The 24,255-nt window shown below is 38.7% G+C and overlaps 1 protein-coding gene across 2 annotated transcripts in view; it reads right to left on the bottom strand.

Annotated features, from left to right (window-relative positions):
- Positions 1–24,255, bottom strand: part of TMTC1 (transmembrane O-mannosyltransferase targeting cadherins 1) — a 231,062-nt gene that overhangs the window by 197,756 nt on the left and 9,051 nt on the right. For both annotated transcript variants that reach the window (XM_074325860.1, XM_074325861.1), the window contains exons 2-5: positions 15,705–15,882; positions 7,110–7,183; positions 4,493–4,669; positions 760–966 (exon numbers count right to left, since the gene is read on the bottom strand). In XM_074325860.1, the coding sequence (XP_074181961.1) occupies positions 760–966; positions 4,493–4,669; positions 7,110–7,183; positions 15,705–15,882 (636 nt within the window). The remainder of the gene's footprint in view (positions 1–759; positions 967–4,492; positions 4,670–7,109; positions 7,184–15,704; positions 15,883–24,255) is intronic.

Below are 24,255 nucleotides of genomic sequence, written 5' to 3'. Positions count from 1 at the left end.
GAAGCAAGATTAAAAGAAAAGAACAAAAGTTAAAGGTAGGAATAACGGAAAACACAGACCTTGAAAAGAGAGAATTTTCTGGAACTGCATAGAAAAATAAGACAGCAATCTGAAGTGGTAAAGTGCTAAGAGTATGAATCAAATTTCCATCTTTATTAAATTCTGACTTGCCCACGGCGTGAGCTGTTTTAGAGGCAACCTAATTTAGTGAAAACCTGTTCTGATAAATTTATGTTAATGTTCATGGCTAGGTCAAAATATCAAAAAAAGAAAGAAAACTCCATGCTTTAAAGAAGATTTTTCTTGCATCCTCAAAAACACTGCTGAGAGGCAGCGTCCCCTGGGCCTCCTCCAATACTTGTGCTGTAATAAATTCCTATCACACACACAGAGCAGAGAGAGAGCAGAGGGAGGTAGGCCACTCTCTTCCCCAAGAAAACCAAGGGCACAGGTCATCATCCAATGCAAGGTTCTTCCACCACGAAGCAAGAAAATGTTTGCTCTTCTTGACTGAGGCTTCACAGACCCATAAGTCACCCATACTGCTTCCAAATAACAGCAGATAGCAGGGCCTCTTCTAGCCACTCCTTTCTTATCTAATCTAATACAGAGAAGGAAAGGAAAGAGAGGAGAGAGGGAAACAGAGACGCGGGAGATCACAAAGCACAGACTCAGTGCTTCACTTCCCATCATTCCACACAGGTGATGCTGGATGGTGATAACACTCAACACTCATGGTCAAGAAGCCCAGCCCAGTACCTCATCATGGACCACACAGCTCGAGGCGACACCGGAAATCCACTGCTCTTGGGTTCTGGAGGCAATGAGGAATGGCAGCCGCTCCAAGATCCCTTGTGGGGAAACCGCTGTTGCTTCCCGTTCTCCCGCAGAGGGTGCGCTGGCAGTGAGGAGGGCTGGGGGCTCCCAGGCTGCTGCATGCTGTGCTGATGCGTGACCCCATTGCTCCTACACAAAGCCCAACAGAATGACAAGGCTTGCAATGAGAAATAGCAGTGCCCTGGCCACCCCCAACGTCCTGTTCCTAGAAATAACCATTCTTAAGCCTGTTAGCTCTTTTGTTTCTGGTATGAACCGCAGTATTTAAAAAATAACATAACTATAATATTATTTCATTTTTTTCCATTTATAACTTATATTGATTTCCTAATATAGTAAACTAGGACTCAGTACCTCTTATTTGGTCATCAACACACACACCTTCTTATTCACCCCTCATTCTCCAAATATACATGTCTCTCATAATATGGGATTGAAGTGGTATGCAGGATTTACATAATTATGATCTTGTAAAATGCTGTTCATAGCTGATCCATCCAATGTGCTCTGATTACATGTTTCTTTCATGAATACTCAGAGATAGAATTCACAGCCACTGGATAGGCAAAACTTAAAATGTCTGCTACTACCATGTGAAGATGAGAATGTGGAGCCAAGGGACTTGGAGGCACCGCTACAATCATTTCAAGAGCCATGTGTCAGCATGTGACCCAGTGAACACGCACCAATCTGTGGTCCCAGCAACCCCCTTCCTATGGTTATGCCCCAGAGAAACCCTCATGTATTTCCACAAGAAAATCCATGGCAGCACAGTTTATAACAACGCAAACTGTGAAACCAACCTAAATTCAAAATCCAGAAAAGTGAATAAATTGTGATGACTGACTACTATACAACAGTTAAAATGAGTGAACTATAGCTACCTGTATCCACAATGATGGCTCTCAAAAGCTCAATGTTAAATGAAAAGAAAAGCAAGTGATACCATGTATATAACGTTTGAAAATATGTTAAATAACACTCTTTGGTATTCACTGGAAGCTACATATGAAGAAACAGCATAAAAATAATCATAGAAATGAAGGTGCCTAATTCAGGGCTGTGGTTACTTCTAAAGAGAGTGGTCAGGAGCTGGGGTCGGGGAATGTTATTCTCTGCATGTTGGAAATTAATTCCTAATTTTAAAAAATGAAAGAAAAGAAAAAAGAAATTTAACTTTTAGGTGCTCATCTTTCACTAAAAATGTTTCTTCCTAAAGGTGATGCCAAATAAAAGCCACTCCATTTGTGAGGCCCAACCTGAAAACTTAGGAATAAACAAACTGCTCTTTATGTGGGAAAGTGCTTCCAACATTTGTTTCTGTTCTTTCCTGCTGCCTGAATAATACAAGGAAAGACCTCAAGAACAACCTAATGCCAAGATGTTTATTCTAAATGAGCAGATAAAGCAGGGGGTAGATCCCTAAGAGCATGTGTAAAACTGTGTGTGTACATTATTCTAGGAAAAAGGGATGCCATGGTGTGAGATTCCCAAAGGGGTCATGACTTCCCATACACTCAGAACTTCTGAGCTGGCTTCACGGTACAAATTGAGCCAAGGCCCTGAGCAGCAGATATTCTGGGAGGTCTCCAGGTTCCTGTCCTGTGTTCCTTCCATAGAGGCAGGGGCGCTCAGAGGTAACCCTATGACACTGAAGTCACAGAGACTCGGCTCCTAATCCTGGCTCCACTCTGGGTTGGGTGACTCTGGAGAGGTTACTTTCTGTGTCTCTCTTTTCGCCTCTTTGAAATGAGGGTAATAGTTGTTGTGAGCATTAAGTGACTTCATACATGTAAATGGCCTGGCATACACAGTGCCTGATACAGGGCCAGAACTCAAGAGACATGAACCATCCTGGGCCAGGTCTCTCTGTTACATGCCCTGGGCTTCTTCTTACCATGTTCACAGCTTAATCAGTGACTCATGTAATGACTTATACAATGTCTGTCTCCCCCAGTACTGTACACGCTCTTGGAGGGAAGGGATCTTATCTCTCGTTCTTGGCCAGGTACAGAATGAGTATGTGTTGAATGGGAGGATGGAAGGATAAAGGAGAGAATGAGTGTCTTATACAGAGCTGCTGATTGTGAGAACTAATAGTTACTAACAACAAATTACAGATTATGAGCTGTGCAACGTCTAAGCTACATATCAGCAGTATTATTCCTTCCTTAGAACTTTTAGCAGTGTAGTATAATGAAGGTCCAGAAAGATCATTAAAGAAATAAAAGAGACTGTTATCCTCCTTGAAAAAATCCTGGCTCAACAGTAACCGGAAAAAGGAGAAAGGACTATAGGCAATGGTGGCCTGGAGAGTCCCAAGACCAGAGGACACATAACTTTAATGATGAGGTTAAAATGGCCAGCACTGGACAAAAGGGGTGGACCTGCAGTCAGTTGTCCCATCCTTCTGCTGTCAATGAGGCAAAACAGAAAAAAGCTAGTAGGCAGACAAAGAGGATGCATGAAGAAAGTGGGAAGCAAGAGGGTTGATAGACTGTTCTTTAAAACAAAGGTGAGCAATTACTCCCATTGGTTGAGAGGACGTAGAGGAAAGACCTTCTCATATAAGCCAAGGGGAAGTCCTCTGGCTCACGACTTTCTTGGCATGAGCTTGGGTCAAAATGACAATTGGATTCCTTCCTTTCACATGCCTCTGAGATTTACAGAGAGCCAACAGAGCACAAAACTCTATTTAAATGATCTCTAAAGACACCCAGGCAGGAAGGTGATCAGAATTTAATGATTAATCTCAGCTTGTTGCCACTCAATGACCCTGCTCTTATCTTTATGTCAAGAAGTATAAAGAGGTAGGGAATAGAATAAAAAGGCAGGATTATTTTTTTAAAGATAAAATCTTTCCTCAGACAAGGAAAATAAATCAAACACATTTTTAAAAGTTCAAAAGTAAGGGCCTTGTAATTACTGAATAATGGGATCTGCCTGTCAAATTGTTAGTAATTACAGATTCAATAGAAGAAGAAAATGATGGCATAGTATAGTGGTTGAACTTTTAATATACCTTGGTCATTCTTATCATCTATAGTCCACAGGATAAAATGAATGAGCCTTAAATTTTCTAAATGAAAATGGGCTACTCAATAAGCTTGTTCTTTAATTTGAATATGACATGTGAGTATCTCTGTCTGGGAGACTGGCCCACTGTGGAATTCCAAAACTAGACCCCCCAAACTCTTAGATAACAGTATCACCTCTAGAGCAAGTAGCAGACTCCAATTTAGCAGTGCTCTTTGATGAATAATACTCATTTGAATGCAGAGATTCAAGGCAAGCTTTTAACAAACTGTTACCATTCGCAACCACTTCTCTGTGTGAATCAAGATTTCTCAGTAGTTTGCAACTAGAAAATATTGCGAATATAAATTTGTAAACAGCATGGATACTTTCCAGTTCCAAATCTGGGGCTCACAAAAACTTTAATCCCCACTGATTTTCACAGAAGTGTGAAGAGTTTGAACATATATAATAGCGTTATCTTAATAAAAGAAATCTTGTTTATGAGATCACGTTCTAAGGTGAAGTTACACTTAACAAAATGTAATCCTTTTATCTAATGAAAGTTTGAAAACTATTGACTTAAATAATTCTTCTCTGCACATAAACTGCTTGATATCAAAATATTCAAATGACTTACGATTTCTCCGGCTTGTGGGATAGGGAAAAGAAGTCATAAACCAAGCATACTCCAAACACTGTGACTCCTGTCTCTTTCACCAGCATTGCGCATGTCCCCAGAAACAAACTGAGTAGCAAAAAGAAGGGAGAGGCCGTGCGAGGGAAACACTCCCCAACACAACACTGGTCCACACTCCTGAAAAACAAGGTCGAGAGACTTTCAATCTAAGAAGAAAGGTGGGTCACTAAGAAATACCACCCTTTAACAATAAGATGTAACATCAATTCCATTATATTCTAAGTGAGTAGCTGAGCAAAGATTTCTGCAAGAATAGAATTATTAATATTTAAAATTGCAGACATTTTTCTAAGTAAATGGAAAAAAGTAAATGTCTAATATTAAAAAAAGAAGTAAATGTCTAATACTGAATTTGATACTTAAATTAAGGTATATATAAACTATAGCAAAATATGGCACATAACATATGAACACTAAAAGCCATTTACAATGCTACTACAGAGAGATAGTTGGTGACATGGAAAGATGTTTAAGTGAATGTATTTTAAGTAACACAGGTTCCTAAGCCATATGCATGAACTCTGGAGCCAGGTTTCCTGGGTTCAAATCATAGCTCTGCAGTTAACTAGCAGGGTAACATGGGGCAGGTTATTTTGCCTCTCTGTGCCTCAGTTCCCTTATCTGTGAAATGTGAACACAGTGGTGGAGGGAGGATTCAATAAGTGACTTATTACATGTCAAGTGTTTATCATCATTATTATTGTTTTAGTGAAGGTGTATGATATGCTTTTGTACACAAAACAAATAAATCAGTGGAGATAGTTGTATGTACACACCAAACACCATCATCGTTTCTCACAGTAATGAAAATACAAATGTTTTACCTTTTTTCTTTTCTTCTGGCTTATCTGGGTTTTTAAATTTATTTTCCATGAGGACGTATTAGGTAGTTTTTGTTTGTTTATTTGTTTTCTCAGTATAATTTCCAGAAGGGCTTTCCAAGAACCCTCCAACATCATACTTCTTTTTACCTTACAAAATAGAACCAGCTCCACACCAAGAAACATCACTGTTCCTTCAGCAGGTGCTACACCCATGTGTTCCTACTCCTCTGAAATAAAGGCCCACAGGTCTGTACTGGTGACATCTTACCCTACTGTTCTATGTCAGAACAATCATACAAAATTATACGCCAAATTTGAAGAAGATATGCATTCTTCTCCAAAGCTGGTGTATAGCTTAAATTGCTAAAAGTGAGAATGGCACGCACAACAGAAACCTGTAATACTCACTATCACATAGGTATGGATACGCTGCGGGTCTAATCACATTCCCAAATGTATCAACCACACAGAGAAAGCCAGAGCGAACTAGTTCAAACTACATGCAATTACTAGTCTTGTTCTAACACCAAAGTAAACAGAACACAGTTGTTGAATCTGGGTTGATGTTTTTAAGATTTTTCACAACACCATTTTACAAGACTAGCAATGCAGTGGGAGGTCACAAAGCCAGCACTGGAAGACTGGTACTACACCAAGGAGAGGCTCTATTCTTTAAACCAAAATTTCATAAGACTTAATTAATTTTATTCTTGATCCAAGGCCTAAAATTGGTTTATAACAGGGTTTCTCAATTTAGGTATTATTGGCATTTTGGGGAAGATGATCCTTTGTTGTAAGGGCTGTGCTATACATTGTAGGATCCTTGACCTATCCAGTTGTGATCAGCAAAAATGTCTCAAGAAATTGTTAGACATTCCCTGGGCAGTGGTGGGGAGAAGGGGACAAATTTGCCCCATATTGAGAACCACCCGTTTAGAACAGTGTTCTTCAAAGTCACCGGGCTTTGTAAGATTACAGGTCAATGAACTGATCCAAAGATCAAGGTTCACAAATCCTTAACCACAAAGGAGGGCAACATGGTTCACTGGCCCCCTTTTTCTGGGTCATGTTCTGAGTCATCTTCCCCCATTTACATTCTTTTTTCAACCTGCTCCTTTCCCAAGTGGATATGTCACAGCTCAGGTAAGAGGCTGGTCACACTGAGGGGAGAGGACCAATATAATGGGAAACTGTTTCATTGCTTTCTAGTCTCCGAAAGCAAGGAGCTTCTGTATTTTGATGAAAGGATGTGTAAATTGGAAAACCACTATTTAGAAACACTACTTTCATTTCAGCCTTATTGTTTTAAGCTCTGAGCTACTTTAATGAGGCTAAAAAGGAAGAAAAAAATTAAGATCAAAATGAAAAGGAAAAATTAAACAAACCATAGGCAAGTAAAAGGACTATACCCAACATATTTTGGCTCAGAGCTAAGGTTCCAAATTCCATTCGCAGTAAGAAATTAAAAGTAATAGGAATAAAGAAGCAAGAGCTTGCCTTCCTGGTACTGGGAGGGCAGTTCCTATAAAACGCTATGACAAGGTTCAGAATGCAGAAGAGAGAGTAGCCTAGCACTTGGTAAGGACAACGTTTCCTGTCCCAGATCCCCAGGAAGTACAGTGAGCGTTTCTCTGAGTACACACACACACACACACACACACACACAGAGCAGAAATTCCCAGGGGACTGCATGACTGTAAACACACAGACGGGCATTCATAGTTAATACATACCTATTGTAGGAGAGAAAGGCCAACAGAAAGAGCAGGCACGCTAATACATCAGCTCTGCCAACAATTCCGGCCACCTAGGATGTTTGAAAAAAATGAAAATAAAAACCTCAGAAAATTACTTTCAAAAAACCATTACAAAAATGTATTTGATTTTACATAAATGTAAAGTATAATAAAATAGAAAAGTCTGATATATGACTAACCACCTCTGGTTATCAAATATATTTAATAATAAATTTATAAAAGGAGAAAAAGAAGAAATAAGGGGCAATATTTTCATGCTTAATTTCATTTTAAACTTCCTTCTAGAAGGTGAATTCACAGAATCAAAGTTTATTCATTTATTAGTTTATTGAAAAATATTTTTTGAGCAATGACTGAGTGTACAGGATATTTGCAGGGTTTCAAAGCATTTTTCCACCAATTACTTATTAGCTGGAAAAATAAAAAGAATAATTATACCATGGAGAAAACGTATTACACTGCCTTATACTTTGACTGGGAAACCAAATTTAACCTCACCAATAAAAGGCAAATGGACATGGCATGCCTCTGCACATGATACCCTGAGAAAGACACAACATCACTGGAATAGTATTCCAGCCAAGGATACGTAAGCTGAATATAATCATGTGAAAATACAGGACAAACCCAAGATCAGAACATTATATTAAAATATATAAATAAAAGATGTTTTATAAATAATAAAGTATAAAATATAATAATTCTGTATGATTTTATAACATTAAAATTGTATTATGTTTTAATACCTTCTAATTTATATTATATCATGATGTACTAATTATATCACAACTCATAATCTATCATAATATTGCACATGTTACATATTACACGTATATTATACTTGTATTATACTATGTATGTATATATTATGTATTTATATTTTATATATATTTTATATTTACACATTTCTGTTATGTATTTACATATTTACATATTTTATTTATATATTATAAAATTTAATATACTATGCATGGAAATCACTTATGGTATAAATAATATAATATGTAATATGTATATATTATTTTATAATTATATAATATAACATATACTATATAACATCAATTGAAATATTATAAACATCATATTAATAACATTTTACATACATTCTAATATGAAATTTAAATTATATTTAAAGCTACATGTTATATTATAGAAAGACAGGCAGACTGATAACTGTTCCAAACTCAAAGATATTAAAGAGAAACGATGACTAATGACCTTAGTTTTAGAATATAAAACTAAATTATTAAGCTGTAAGGGGCATGAATCATGCAACCTGCTCTCAAGTGCTTCAGAAAACAAATAATATTTTTATATATTGAGGGAGAATGAGAGGAAGAATGATAAAACAAATGTGGCAAAATTGTAAAAATTGGTGAATCGGGATAAAGAGAATATGGTCACTATACTTTTTAAGTTTGATGTATTTTTAAGTGCGTTATTCAGAAAGGGGCCAAAACGGAAGTGGCGTGTGGGACAAAGGGCTATTTATAAATCTTTGTATTATTTTGCTACTTAAAATGTGTGTGCATTTCTCTTAATTTTTTTAATCCAAGAAATAAAACCATAAAGGAATAAAATGGGATACGGCTCAAAGAATGCTTCAAAGAGAAGGTCACATATGAGCTGGTTCTTAAAGATGAGAAGGAATTCACAAGGGAAATGAACAAGGTGAACATTTCAGGCACAAAATATAGCATCACCCAAATCAAACAGGACCTGAAGTCCACAGTGTATTAGAGAATCAATCAATGATTAATAGCAGAAAATAGTTTTCTGGGAAATACACCTATAAATATCCTCACATAATGAGCACACTTTGCAGTCATAAAGGAGAGACAATGGTGAAGGCATTAAGAAATACAAATTGGTAATTACAAAATAGCCACGAAAATGTAAAGTATAAGGAATATAATCAATGACAGGGTAATAACTATGTATAGTGCCAGGTGGTACTAGTCAGGGGGATTACTGCCTAAATTATATAAATGTCTAATCACTGTGCTATATACCTGAAATTAGTATAAAATAATACTGACTGTCAACTCAAAGTGAAAAGTTTTAAAAAGTAGGGAGAGATCAGTAATACTGTGATAGAGTGGCACAGTGTCAGATGGTTACTGGGCTTGTCATGGTGATCACCTCTGTAGCATAAGGAATACGTGTATAATCAATAACGTGGCAATAACACTGTATAGTGCCAGGTGGGAACGGTTGAATAACTATGCTATACACCTGAAACTAACATAACATTGTTTGTTAGCTATATTGTAATAAAAATCTTAAAAAAATAAAATAAAAGAGAGACAATGACACACGCTTAGAGCTAGACCATCCCAGGCTTGAAGATAGGCTCCTCTTGCCATGTGACTGAGACTCGTTTTGTTATCTTCAATTTCTGAGATTCGATTTTGTTATCTTTCAAATGAGTATAACACCCCCTACCAGATGTTACTGTTGTGATTAATGAGATGATACATATAAAGTGCCTACTCAGAGCTGGTGCCCTTCTTTCTTCCTTTTCCCTGCAGAGAAAGCGGGTCAGACTCTCAGCACTGAGACAGGTTGTTGTGTGTGGCTTATGGAAGCCATCTTTTTATTTTAAGGATTACATATATATGATGTTTCCACTTAACTTTATTAGCTAATCTAGTATATCTATTAGTTAAGACAGAAATACAAAGTAATTCAATTACATACCTGCATATAGATAGCAAGTCACTTACTGAGAAAAATTCTAGTCCAATCTGCACCAAGAGGAGCATGGACATGGCCAAATAATTTCATTAGCAGCACAGAATTAAAAGCTATTATTTCACGTGGCTGCTTGGACCACATACAGTTCATTGGTCAGTTAGTCTATGAGGAGCCTGAGTGCCAAGTCAGCATGATTCCAGGGAGGTGGGCACAGTGACAATGCGGATCTCACTTGGGTGTCAAGGCCCAGCTCAGACTCGCCACCTGGAAACAATTGTGCATGGTTCACCTGTGAAGCCCAAATCGGCTCAGTCTACAACACTGTCTCTATGAGCACTGAGCTCAACATCAACTGCAAGGCTTCCTGAGGGTTAAACCCGGAGACCAGCCAGCCAGCCCCCAAGTCTTGGGATAAGGCCAGGCATCTGGGCCCAGAGGGACACCCATCATAGCGCACCTGATGCGGCCAACTCGGACAAAGCAAAACTTGCAAGCTGCTTTGGGGTGCAGCAAGCTGGAATGAGGCAATCACAAGCTAGGTGAGCATAACTAATGCATTGAAGGTGGCTGAAGCCCTGCGTCTCGTAGTGCAGCCAGTTAGTGCCGCTGGGAAACAGCAGCAGCAGCGGACTGTGCCAGCTGGATGTGCCCATATGTAAAGAATGAAGTGTCCCTTCAGCAGAAGTTCAGAGGGGGTGTTAAAATGTTAGTGCTAACACTGATAGACTCTGCTGTCAATTTCAAACCACCAAGCCTTCATTGAAGGGGTATCTACTCTATAGCCCTGTTGAGTTGGGGTCTCTTGGTCACGGGGGTTAGATGTCTGAAAACAAGGTGCTTGTCAGCAACTACTCTGTGTCTAGACCAGCCATTTGCTGTGATTCCATTAGTCAATAGCATCATGTTTAGTATTTGCATCTTTTATTCCAGTCAACAGACATTTCCTAGGTGCCTCCTATTTGCCAGGTACTGTGCCAGCTGGAGGGATATAACCTGCCTGAAGGAGTTTAACACCTGGTAAGGAGTCAAAAGAACATATCAGTATGATACAGGGACCCTGCATGTGGCATAAAGAGGAGAAATCGTTGCCATGGGATAACTAAAGGGATTAATTTTGACTGTAGGATCTGGGAAGACTTCATGGAAAGGCTGGCCTTAATACCCTGAAACTTAAAGGACAGCAAGTAGGACTTCAGGAAGCTCAAGACAGGGAATTGTGAATCCTGGAGGCCCAGAGGGAAGGCAGAAGCACTGCAGGCAGAGGAAAGAGAGGTCTGAAAACATGGGGTGTCTGGAAAGAAAGGCATAAAACGATGACAGCATGGAATAAATGAAAAGGGGGCAGGACTGGGCAATGGGAAGCAAAGAGAGAATGTTATATTGGAGCCCCTTGGGTTGATTCTGTGGCAATGTCAGCTGAACTGTAGGATACTGGGAAATACAAAAGGAGTTGCTCAGAAATACGTGCAGATGGACAGACAGCATGTATTTCTGCCTCATGCTGCAGGTTTCCATTTCAAGGGGGTGGTTGGTTGTAACCTGAGAACTGTATCCTTTAAATATTCAAACAGTGGAAAAACATCAGTGAATTAGGTAAAATTTAAATAATGTAATATTCAGATCTCTGAGCAAGCTTAAAAGAATCACATGTGGAAATTGCCAATTAAGGACTTAGTTTGCTCCCAAACTTGTTACTTTTTGGAATACCACTCATGGGATTTATATAAAGTCTAATACATGTATGTGTGTGTGTGTGTGTGTGTGTGTGTGTGTGTGTATATATATATATATATATATATTTGCATTAATCATTTTATCTGCAAGAATGAGTTTCATTAGTGTCAGACAGAGCCAGGAACACACATTTAACACATGACAACAGCTGTAGGCCGGACTGACTGATTAAATCATAACCATTCTCTCCTATGTGCTCTTCTCCCAGTTCTGGAAACGTTGACCTTAACCTTCAACTCCATGTGTCAGCATTTCCTGCTCTTGCTTTTGACTTAAGTGCATTCCTTCAAACCCATAATGTCTGTATGATGATGTTTTAATTCTCATAGGAAAACTACAATAATGTTCCCCATTTTCTCAATTTCTCTACTGATCTTTCTCATGATTCAGATTCAGAAAAACATAAATTTCCCAAGAAATATATACACTGTCAGGAAACCCTTCCAAGAATCACAAGCCCTTCAATGAAGAAAGGTCTGGTTCTTATTCTTTGCTGTTTTCCTGCACTGAGGACTACATTACAGTCTCTCAAATACTTGTTGGAAAAATTGAGTAAATAAATGAATTTGTTCTTGTCTACTTAAATTGGAAATAATTTTACCTCCATTGGGAGTCTTATTTTATTACAACATATCACTTTGTCTTCTAAGTATTTATGTGCATGTGCTTTGACTTTTCTAAGAGAGTGAACAAATTGTAGGGACCCTGCTATCCACCCACATGTCCCCTGAACACCCAGCAGAATGCCCGCACCAAACAAGTATTCACTGACTATTTGTTGATTATATAATTAATAAAGCAACTCCTTACTCATATCAACATGTTTAAACTAAACCCTTCCCCCCCTAAAATTCAAATCTCCCATTCTTCTTGAGATAATGTATGGTCTCATTTTTATTTTTGTTTAATAAAGGGGAGATATCTCCTCACTAACTCCCCTTCCTGCCCACTATGGTCCATTTTTGTTTTCTTAAATAATTTGTCACTATGTCTTCTATAAAGCACGTCTCTTTTTTCTATAATATTTCTCTGTCCTCCTCCTTAGACACTTGAATATCTATAATTAAATAATAGTCTCTAGATTTCACTACCTAGTGTAGATTATTGTGTTGGTCAAATTTCTCTGCCTCCTTCTTTCACCTCCCTCTTCTCTTGTGAATGCAAATATTTTCTCTAACACTTTTCCCTAAATAAATGCCCACCCCTTAGACTCCTTTGCCCCTATAATTGTGTTACCATGGATTTTTTTTCAATTAGTACAAAAGCTCATTGAAACCCTTCCTTAAAGGTCATTTTGCTAACAGGATTTTCCTTTTTTATTTTAGAATTCAACCTAACTTTATCAGCTCTTGGTCACAACGCCAAAGATTACCCGCGTTTTATGTTCTCCTGTTCTGCAAGCATAGAATTATGACTGTTTTGCCCTATGCATTTGTTCTTCCCTACAAAAATTTCCCCAATACATTCTAAGCACAGATTTTCAACTATACTTTAAAAAATTATTTGTCTATGGACTTAGATTTAAAAATTGCCTTTCAGCCAGCATCATATATTCTACATGGCCAGGAGTAGTAAACGTACATATCTCTCTCATCTCTTAAAATTAATATCTAAAATTTTTCATTGTAATTTTAAATACTTGAAAGACTATAATTTCCCATTCATTGTATATAATGACATTTTAAAATAAGGCTATAATGTTATTGTTTTAAATGTACCAAATGGAATCTGAAATGTACCATAACAATTTGAAGCTCATCATTTTCCATTTATACAACATGAACAGGCTCTTCTTTATATGGTAGACATTTACACCCTTCCCCTTCAACTCATATTTCCATTTCACTTCCCCCTCAATATTTTTGCTTAATGTGTTATATACAGAGGGTGCCAAAAAATTGTATACACATTTTAAGAAAGGAAAAAACTATTAAAATTGTAATACTCGATATATACTGATAACAAAAGATGAATACAAGCCATGTTTGACTTCTGCAATTACAACAGGTGCTCATAGTGGTTACCATCAGTGTCCAGACACTTCTGATTATGGCGAACTACTGCTTAAGCAACGTTGACCAAAGTGTCCATTTGTATACATTTTTTTGGCACCCTGTTAGTTATGCTCAAAAATATTTTATTATCTCCCTCTGTAATAAAATGCATACACAATTAAATTTATTCTAAAAATTTCCTGTGACCATAAGCTTCTAAGTATTAAATTTTTAATTTTGCATTATTATACTAATTAGTATTGATATGCAATTGTTCAATGCATCAGAAATAAATTAGGAAAAAAGGATGATTATTAAATATAAAACCATCGCTAAGCAAAAGATTTAACAGCTTTGTTTTCAATAAATGCAGTGGTCTATATGGCTCAATATTACCATTTGTCAGAATAAGAGAGCATGTAGCATCAGTTCCAGTCCTAGCTTTCATCTTCATAGATTGTTCACAGAAATGAGAACAGAAGTAGCCATGTTAGAGCAGTGACTTAATTCTTTGAACACCAAAGCCATGTGCAAAATCATAGGGCTCTATCATCCTACATATCATTTAATGATCTGCCAACTGACAATTCAATCATGCCCTCCTTTAATTTGGTTGAAAGCAAATAATTTAAGCACACCTATCACTGGCGTTACCTGTCATTAGAGTCATTCCTGTTCACAGTTTCTCAGAAGTAGAGCAAAAAGGTTTTAGCAAAACTTCCCAAAGGACTGTTACTTATACCTCATAGTCTTCCATTTAGAGGCAACTTGTTCAGCCTGAGATACTCAGAAAGGGCTGGGAAAATCACCTTTAATAATGTAATTTTTTAATAAAGTGATTTTTTTTCTTAATCATTCACTCTAAATCCATTTTTATCAAAACTTAGGCTTACAAATTTAGAAGTTTGTTTGTGGAAAATGTCCATATTACAGCCTTACTGGCAGAACCAGTCCTCATTATCAAAACAACTGACCAAATCAGACTTCTTGTGACAGTTCAAATGGACATATCATTACGCATCCGCGTGACAATCATCTCACTTCTGAATTCAGAACTGCAGCGCAGCGCACCGCAGCCTACTCCCAATGCCGTGCTCTATTCGCCACAGAAATACATATAAGACAGAAAGAGATGAAACCCTACCTTGGGGTTATGATGCCTTAATTGAAGGAGGCTTTGCTGACACCAATATATCAAATTATTTTTTTGTAAGGTGCCTGGGAGATTTGTACTCCTAGGGCATAGTAAGTTTCTGATGTATAAGAGACCTCCCTCCCTCCCTCCCTCCCTCCCTCCCTCCCTCCCTCCCTTTTAATGAGAGGAGGGCACTTGAAAGAGGATGAGGGAGGATTACCCTAGGTGTGTTCTCAGGCAGATAAACTTTAGGAAAGTGTCCAGGGACAAGCTGAGGCTATGGAAACAATCCTTTTAAAACTGTGGTACCGCTTGGAAAGTCTTCATCTACTTTAACAGTACACATAAAATAAGCCAACTGCGGTTACTGAGATGTGAAACAAGGTAACCTGATAATGCCATCTCAGGTTATGATTAAGTCAGTATTTTAAAGAGGGCCAGATAGCTAAACTAACTATACTTTCTTAATAAATTTCTTATCCACAAAATAACTACACTTAATACCAGGTAACTTGGAAAACTATTTGTTACTCTCTTAAGTCTATCTTTCTAACATGAAGAATTTCAGTCTAACTTTTTATAGTCTTCCTCCTAGCACTTAATCATAAATATTATAAATATTTATATTATAAATGTCATAAATATAAAGCAGAGCGAGAAAAGGTAATAATTAAATATAGAGCAGGAACAACGACCCAGAATGATAAGTATCTCAAAATGCCCCTTGCTGTTTAAAAAACATTAGGACTTAAATTTTCTGCAAATAAAGAACTGTGGTCATTTATTACTATCTGTAATAATAACAATGGTTATATAGAAAAGCAGTTAAATCCTGATGGTGTAATAAAGGCCATTTGAACATTCAAAAAGAAAAGTTGTCAAGTAGAATGATTTACATAAAAGATAACCACGTTAGTAGAGCTTTGAATTAACATGGTTTTGAAAGGGGGAAAAAAAGATCAGTTTAGTTTTTTTTGGTTTATTATTTCATTGAATTCCAATGACACTCACCGCCTCAGTGTGAACAGGATGCACAGCAAAAAGCAACGCCGTAACAAAAGCAAGTCCACGATTCTTGAAGACAGTTTTGTCACAGGTGTACATCAGCACGAGAGTCACGAGGCAGTGCAAAATCACATTTACTGCATGAAAGTAGAAGGGGTTCATGCCAGTCAGAAATATGTTTAGCCTGTAAAAAAGCACAAAAAGGAAAATAACTAGCTACGTGCAGAACATAAGCATAAGAAAAGCAGAGGAACGTCATCATTTGTAAAAAGCAAACTATTTAAGTAATTGTTTTGAAATGACTTCCAACATCAAATTATGCTACATACTGGAGTATCGCTTTTATCCTACCTCAGAATTTTCCTGTCTGCAGAAATCATTGCAAATGCAATACAATACTGTTTCAGAAAACATTGTGGTCTCACTGAGAAGGCGGCAGATAGGTGCTGAACCTGTTTTCCTCTCTCCCTGGTTAATGCCAACACCCCATAATGCTCTTGCTCTACTGCTACCTCTTCCCAAGCAGCAGAGTGTCCAAAGGCTGTGGATCAGTCACAGACACTGGAGATGAGAAAGAAGCCATGACACTGTGACTGTGGTCACAGTTGGGACAAACCAGGCATGAACATGTTATCTCACCCCTGGTGCCACCAGGACACAAATTTCCAGATTATGTACCACAAATCATCATTAATTACCACCCCCAAGGGAGCTTCAGGGGAACGATGTGCTATTACCAGCTGCAGCTGAAATTAAAAGGATGAGCATAAGCATAGTATTTCATAATTTGTATTAAATGTTTCCTAACAAATTCCCATAGATCTCAGAATCAGAATTCTAAGATCATGACAAAGAAACCATGAAGAGAAATTTATTGTTCAACATCAAAAAAGAATACTTTCCTGAGACAGAAATGCAGAACAGAGAGACTTCTGAAGGTTGCCTTAAATTTAATAATAGGACATCATGTGCCCAATTAAGGCTGTGGGGTTATTAAAAAAAAAAAACTACAGTTGTATAGGGTATGGTTCTTTGGGGGGGGGGGGCGCATATACACCCTAGGTGGTATTATCTATGGTTGTCCATACTCCAGCCAATTTCTTCAAAATAGCAACCCCACGTCTTTATGTTCATGCCCTTGACCTGCTTCTTACAGACACACGTCCTCTTTGCCAAAACAATTGAGAATGTAAAAGTCAACTTTAGCGATGACATATGCATATTCTAAATACTTGACTTGATTCATGCACAGTTTTAATTTACAGAATTTTAAACATCACAAATTTTATTTGGACACATGACTCTAAATGGCATAGTTACTAAACAACTCCATTTTCATTTCCACTGAAGTAATCAAGGTTCTAACTAAGTTTAGAAAACTGAATTGTTGTGTGGGATCCAATGACAGGGTCCTGACGCCAGCTGTGTGGGCAGACCCATGAGTCTGTGCACACCTCAGCATCCTTACGACAGGAACTTGGTGTGAAGTAACGCCCCCAAAGGGAAAGAGGAACCTGGTGTGAAATAACTTGTCCGAAGGAAAAGAGGAACTGGCAATGAACTAGGCGACTGGCAGATCCAACTAAAGAAGGGAGAACAGCATCCCACTCCAGTATGAGGACCCATATATGGTAAGAGAGCTGCTGGAAATTAGAATGGGGATGGTGGCGCTGTGAGAAGGGCAGGGCCAAGTGCCCATCTCGGAGAATTTGGGCGCAATTCCCTAAGAGCCCATCACCCTGAGGTTGGTTTTACACTGTTTTCCACTTCATCAGGCTGAGCTTTCCAGACCAACTAACCATTCATTTAAAACTCATTCAGACCCCTCACGATGAGAGAAAATAGATAATTGCACATCTGGTTGGTGGGTGTCCAAATTGGAAGGTATGGAGGTTGTCACCATGTATCAAAAGCTTTACAAAGTGGATACCCACTGACCAAAAACCCCATTTCTAGAAATTTTCCATAAGGAAATAACTAGGAAAATGTTCAAATATGAGTACATACATGTGATATTGTGATATAATACGAAATATATATGTTTTGGTCTTCATCCTGACTCCTGGTCAGAGATTCTAAAATCTTTATAATTTCCTAAGTAATAAAGGTGCTAGGAGTATGTGTTGTTCTAATATTTGGTCTTTGGCCCTGGTTCTTGACACAGAGTTCCTAAATTACTTGAATTTCCTGGGTGATAGAAGTGTCTTTTGTTCTAATGAGGTGACTCTTGGTGGGTTCCTGGAGAGCTTCAAGATGGGGACTGGTCACCAAAAAGACCAAGCCATGATTAGAAGCTTGGAAATAATTTCAGCCCTACCTCCTATCGTCCAGGATGGGATGAGTGGTTGGAGATTCAGTTAATAATCGATCATGGCTACATGATGAAGCCTCCATAAAAATCCCTGCCCTACGGGGTCCAGAGAGCTTCCAGGTTGGCCAACATATTCATGTGACAGGAGGATGGTGCACCCCTACTTCACAGGGACAGAAGCACCTGTGCTCGGGCCCCTCTTTTAACTTTCTTCTTTGAAAACTAGCCCTGGGTTAGAAAAACTAAAACAAGCTGTATCTCTGGAAGAGACTTCTGCTAGGGACTTCATTAGGGTCCATCCTCAAGGGAACTTCAACTCCACCTCAGTCAGACCTCTACCTCAAGGAACTGGCAAAGGTCTGATGTTTTAAGCGAATTTAATTAGATCTCCAAATATAAAAATAAATTGCTGAATGGAGAACCACTGCTGTATAAGGTAACAGTATGAAAGCCCTTTACCAGGTACCTAACATTCGTGAATCTAAGCTTTGAGAAATCACCTAGCATCCAGGTTGGACAGTTCCCCAAATGTCTAAAAAGATGTAGAGCGAACTCTACAAAGTATAGATAAGGGAGTTTGAGACAAATGATAACAAAATTTTAGAACTTATCCTATTTGTGAGCACTGGTAAAAAAATCTCTGATTCTGGGAGTTAATATGGGTTCACAAAAGGGAGGTTTAACTCATTGACCTCACATTTTAATAGGAAAGGGGGTGTGATAGACATATCACATCTTTAGTTTAACAAAGGCATTTATCAAAATATCTCAGGATCTCCTTGCATACAAGATAGAATAAGATAGATTGGTAGTAAACACAAAGAGCAGTGAATAATAAATCAATGTCTCCTTGGATAGAGACTTCCAGTGTGTGTCACGGGATTTTGATATTATCTTTGGTCTGTCCAATATTTGTATCAAAGTCTTAAATGAATCTATAGTGTATGCTAACCAAGTTTGCAGAGGCCTGTATCTGGAAAGGAGAGTTACGTACCAGAAGACTGGTTGAGAGTCAGTTTAAATGCCTGAAATTGTTAGGTATCATAATGTAGAATATGGGCAAGAGTAAAGACACCCATTTGGACATAAAAGATAACAAAGTACTTGCAATCAGATTAAAACTGTACACATCAAAACTTGTCCAACGGCCGTTATTTTTCCCAAACTCAAAGAGTAATTATGTCCTGGCTTTCTAAACAGACCAACCACCAACAGACAGACAAACAGGGAACTGCGTAAGTCAAAATATTTTTCATTTCAATTCACTCCAATAGATATTTATCGAGTACCTAATACTACATGTCAGATACGATGTAGGACCCAGAGATACAAAGAGAGGACATGTCATCTGCTACTAAAGAGTTAACAACATAGTAGGAGAAAGAGACGCACTAAACAGAGAATTAGTAGTTGGTGAAGTAATTCTAGCAATGGGAGAACCTACAGATGCAGAGATAGAGAAGAAGGAGTTATTCTACCTTAGGGTGGAGGAGGGAAGGTGCGGTGCCTTCATGGTGCTAATTAAATGCTGAAGCACCTTCACAGGAGAGCCCCAGGACACTAAAGGGGTTGGGGACCTCAAAGTAGTGTCTCAGGAATGTAGGTTTGAGGATATTGAGATGCTCAGCCTAGAGAAAGATGACAGATAGAAATGATACCAAGTTCTCCAGGGGAAAGAATCTTACGGCTATATCCCCACTGTCTAGCATAATGCGTGGTTCATGGATGTCACACAATAAATGGATGAATGGATGAACATATTGAATGAAAGTATGGATGTATTGAATGAATATATAGATGTATTGAATAAATGAATGGATGAATGAATGAAGCAATGCACTTATTCTAACTACTCCCAAGGTGGAAACTAAAATCCGAACACACTGCCCAAGGGCTAAGTTTAGCCTGCAAATTGTTTTGTTTCACCTATATACCTTCTTTTTCCTTTTTAATTTGCCAACATTTTTAAAACAGGTGATTTCATATAAAATTTTCCAGCTTCTCTTGAAATATTAGAAGAACTGGCAACTCTGGGCCTCCATGGCGGCATGGAAATACTTGGGTGCCCATTTGGATTGTGCAAGTACTCACAATATGCCACAGTGCCTGCCAACTACTAGGAGGGAGACTTAAGCTCAAAGAAAAAAGTAAATATTTAAAACTAGGTATTTGGATAAGCAGAAATGACCATGCAGAAGTGTGATAACAGCCTACCTCAAATACCATCAAAACAACAACAACAACAACAAAAAAACAACAGTCTCTCAGATTCCACATCACCCTCAGTGTTCCTCCATTATAGCATTTAATCAATTTTCTTAAATGGTTTTACTATATTCTTCAAATATTATAAGGATTTTTCATACTTGCATTCAATTAATTTAGAAAAGAAATTAATTTATTTTCATCATTGTATCCATCTCACTTAGCACCCAGTCAATTCTAAATGGAAGTTTATTGAATGAAATAAAACTTACAATAACACAGAGGTTGGAAAAAATCAGCCTTCAACTCTAAGAATCTCTAATTTTATTTGACTTAGCCTTCAATTCTCATTTAAAGCTACGTGAAGCAATAGGAAATAAAACGATGTTTTCTGAAATAAAAATCTTGATATTCATGTCTGACTTGTTGAAAGCCTTCCAGAACTTGGCAAATATGAACACAAAAAGCCCCTTCTCTGTCTGAACTTCTCTGCCTCCTTGTAAAGCTGCCTGGAAAGGTGGGACCATAATGAGCTCACAGCAATTAGAGGGCACCAATCCCCAGGAAAGGTCACAGGGTCACACAGTTTGGCACCAGCAAGTCCCAGGAGGAGGGTTGGGCAAGGGAGAAGAAAGAGCCGTTGGCTGCCCCTCTTGTCTCCTCACACTCAAGGGCCACAACTCTTGATAAAGCCTATTCCTCTCATTTAACTTTCTTCTTTGAAAACTAGCCCTGGGTTAGAAAAACCAAAACAAGCTGTATCTCTGGAAGAGACTTCTACTAGGGACTGCATTAGGGTCCAGAAACTTCAACTCCACCTCAGTCATCAGACCTCTACCTCAAGGAACTGGCAAAGGTCTGGAAAAGGCACGAGAGGTCATGACTCTCCGTTGTGGTGACTCAAGTCTGTTTTTTGGCCCTGAACCTGAAATTTTCCTGGTATATAGATCCAGCAATATTTAAGAGGGCTGACCGTCTACTTCATTCCTAGTGACAATGTGATTAACTGGCTACCACCAATGATAACTGCGGGTCAAAACATTCTGATCACCACTGCATCCCTGCTGCTTTCATGGTGAATGCACTCACCTTGTCTTTGACAGCCAACCTATGCGACTTGGCCTCTGGTACTCTAGGATCCCATCACCCCCAATGAAATCAGAAAGCCCACCTCACACTTGGCCTACAGAAAAGAGCCAACACAGAGATTCTCAAAGTTGCAGGTGCTCCGTCACCAATGTATTTCTCAGTGAAGGCAAAAACATCTGGCCCTCTCAGGGAATGTAGTAGAGTGGTGGGTGGGAGGTATATGCAGGCAGCATGTGATAACATTCCTATCCCAACATTCCTATCTCAATGGGCTTTTAGATTCCTTTCCCTACCATATGTAGGGAGATTTTGGCATCTCAACCTTATTAAACATAGGTTCCCATTGAATCCCAATGGTATCCAGGATTCTGAATCACCTGGCGTGCTAGCTACAAATTGCTGATTCTCTGATATTCTTAGTCAGTAGATCTGAAATGGGACCTAGAGATCTGTCCCAAGCAACTCAGTGATTCAAGACAGGTGATACGCAGAACAATGAGAAACATGGGTCTCTGCATACGGTTGCCACGCTTACCAGAAAAATCAAGACTTCTCAGCAATGACACAACATACATTCTTTTCCAATAAGAACTAAAAATCAGGGAAAAGAAAATAATTGAATGTACCCCTTATCATCTGTTTCCAGTTTATGAAATAATGGGTTCTCTGATACCACCCTGGTGAGTTTCCCTTGCCCAACACTAAACACATGGTATATTCTCCTGCCTTCCTCTATCACCACTAGGTTTTCTTCTTCCCATCTCTTGCCATCATCACAGCTCTCCAATATTTGCAAGTGGTTTCCATAATCGTCTTAGATCATTCAACCAATAAATAATATCTGGTTCTTCTCATTTTTCCTCTAAGGTGATGCCCTTTGGCCTTTCATTGTTTTGAATGCTCTTCTGCATTCCCTTCATACCAGGAACAAATGAGCAAATCATCATCACTTAATGTATCTAAAGAACCAAAGGATGTGATTCGCAGGCACCAATGCAAACAACAATGCAGAGAAGAGACTGATCCTCTGAGGCAAAAGCAAAATTCATGGTTCTAGTTTGAGCTCAAGACATCACATCCTCACCTGGCTGTGAGGAAGCTATAGGGAGGGAACAGAGGATATCTGGTCAGGAGGAGAATATGCTCCATGCAATGGGCAGTTATTGTCACTACTAGTAAGTACTCAGAGTAACTACTGCACCAAAGACAGGATGAAGAAATGGAGGACAGGAAAATCAGTAACCATATCTAGAAGGCAGCGCATCCCAGCAGCAAATATTCAAAAAGAGAATGAGCAAATAATAAAAATTAACAGATCAACAATACAGTTAGTTAATCAATATAGTTAAACAATATAGTTATTAGATTAATAGTATAGTTAGTTATATAAGTGAGTGGTCAATTTTTAGCATTTTTTTTTTCTTTTAAAGGTATGTATTTAGTGGAGTTCCTGGATGCAATGTGATTCTGACATTGACTACCTGAAGTTTATGCAAATTTCACAGCTGGAGGACAGAGTCCTGAACAAGATTCCCCTCACTTCAGCCATCAGCTGCAAGTTCAACGGTTCCCAGGCCACCTGCATGTTTGACAAAGGTGGCCACAAATTTAGGGCTCCCACAACTCCCTCCGATTCAGTAATTTTCAAGGACAACTCACAGAATTAAAGAAAGACTTATGATTATAGTTTTATTACAAAAAAACTACATATCAAAAGCAGTCAAAAGAAAAGGCTCATGGGGCGAATTGTGGGAGGGTCTTCAATAGGAACCTTCCATGTCTTCAGGATACATCACCTTCTGGGCACATCGATGTATAATTACCAACCAGGGACACTCAACCAAGCTTCAGGTTTGAGTTTTTATTTGGGTTTCATTATGTAGGCTGATTGATTCAATCACTGGCCATGTGAGAGAACTGGGTCTCCAGTACCCCTTTCCCTTCCAGAAGGTTGGAAGGGAGGGTTGCTATCACATGGCTCAAAGTCCCCACTCTCTAATTATATGATTGGTCTTTCCATCATGGCCAGTCCCCCTTCTGAAACTATCTGCAGACCCACTATGAGTCACCTCTTCAGCAGAAACTCAGGTGTGGTCCGAGGGGCCCACCGTAAACAACAAAGACACTGCTATCAATCAGGACATTTTGAGGTTTAGAAGCTCCCTCCCAGGAACCTGGGGCAAAGACCAGACAAAGCCTCTACTATACAACACTCAGCAGAGGAAGTCAGTCAACATAGTCCCTTTGAGAAAATATTTTCAGGTCCTTATACTCCATTTAATCCAACCAGAAATGATATTTCATGTCTACTGGAAAAAAAAATGACCATCCTTACAAACAGTAGGACACTGGGATGGACGAACTTTAATCCATTGAGAGTCAAGTGTGGAAAAAACCCCGCGTAATTTTGGGGTTTGCCTCAGAAGGTACGGCTGCCGTGTCCAGCCTTAAAGCTTAGAGCAAGCAGCCACCAGCCATCACACTTCAATATGCCCCACGAGAGGAGTTTGAGCCAAAAGTGCTAAAAATCCCCATTCTCTATAGCCACAGTCCCAGCAAGTCACAACAGAGAGCCACGACTGCCCCTTTCAGAATCAAAGCTGCCTCTTCACCTCCCATTAAGCAGAACCCACTGCAACCACCTGTATATGTCCAGGAAATTCCTTTTCTGCCTCCACTTTTCTCTTTGACAGAGGAAGAAAAAAAAGTAAATAAGCCAAGGAATAAGCCAAGCAGACTTTTTCCTCTACACGGTAAAGGTGTAGCCCTACCTAAATATTTACCTGAAACAGTCGAGTATTCACAAAACTGATTGATTCGTTCATTCTTTCAACAGTAATTTATTGAGTCTCTACTCTGCATGCCAGGCACTGTTCTAGGAGCAAAAGCTATACCTCGTGGAGCTCACATGGTAGTGAGAAGAGCTAAAAACTAACAATAAACATATGATGG

The sequence above is a fragment of the Rhinolophus sinicus genome, linkage group LG02 (assembly GCF_036562045.2).
Source record: "Rhinolophus sinicus isolate RSC01 linkage group LG02, ASM3656204v1, whole genome shotgun sequence".
Classification (NCBI taxonomy): domain Eukaryota; kingdom Metazoa; phylum Chordata; class Mammalia; order Chiroptera; family Rhinolophidae; genus Rhinolophus; species Rhinolophus sinicus.
This window is presented reverse-complemented; position numbering and strand designations above follow the sequence as displayed.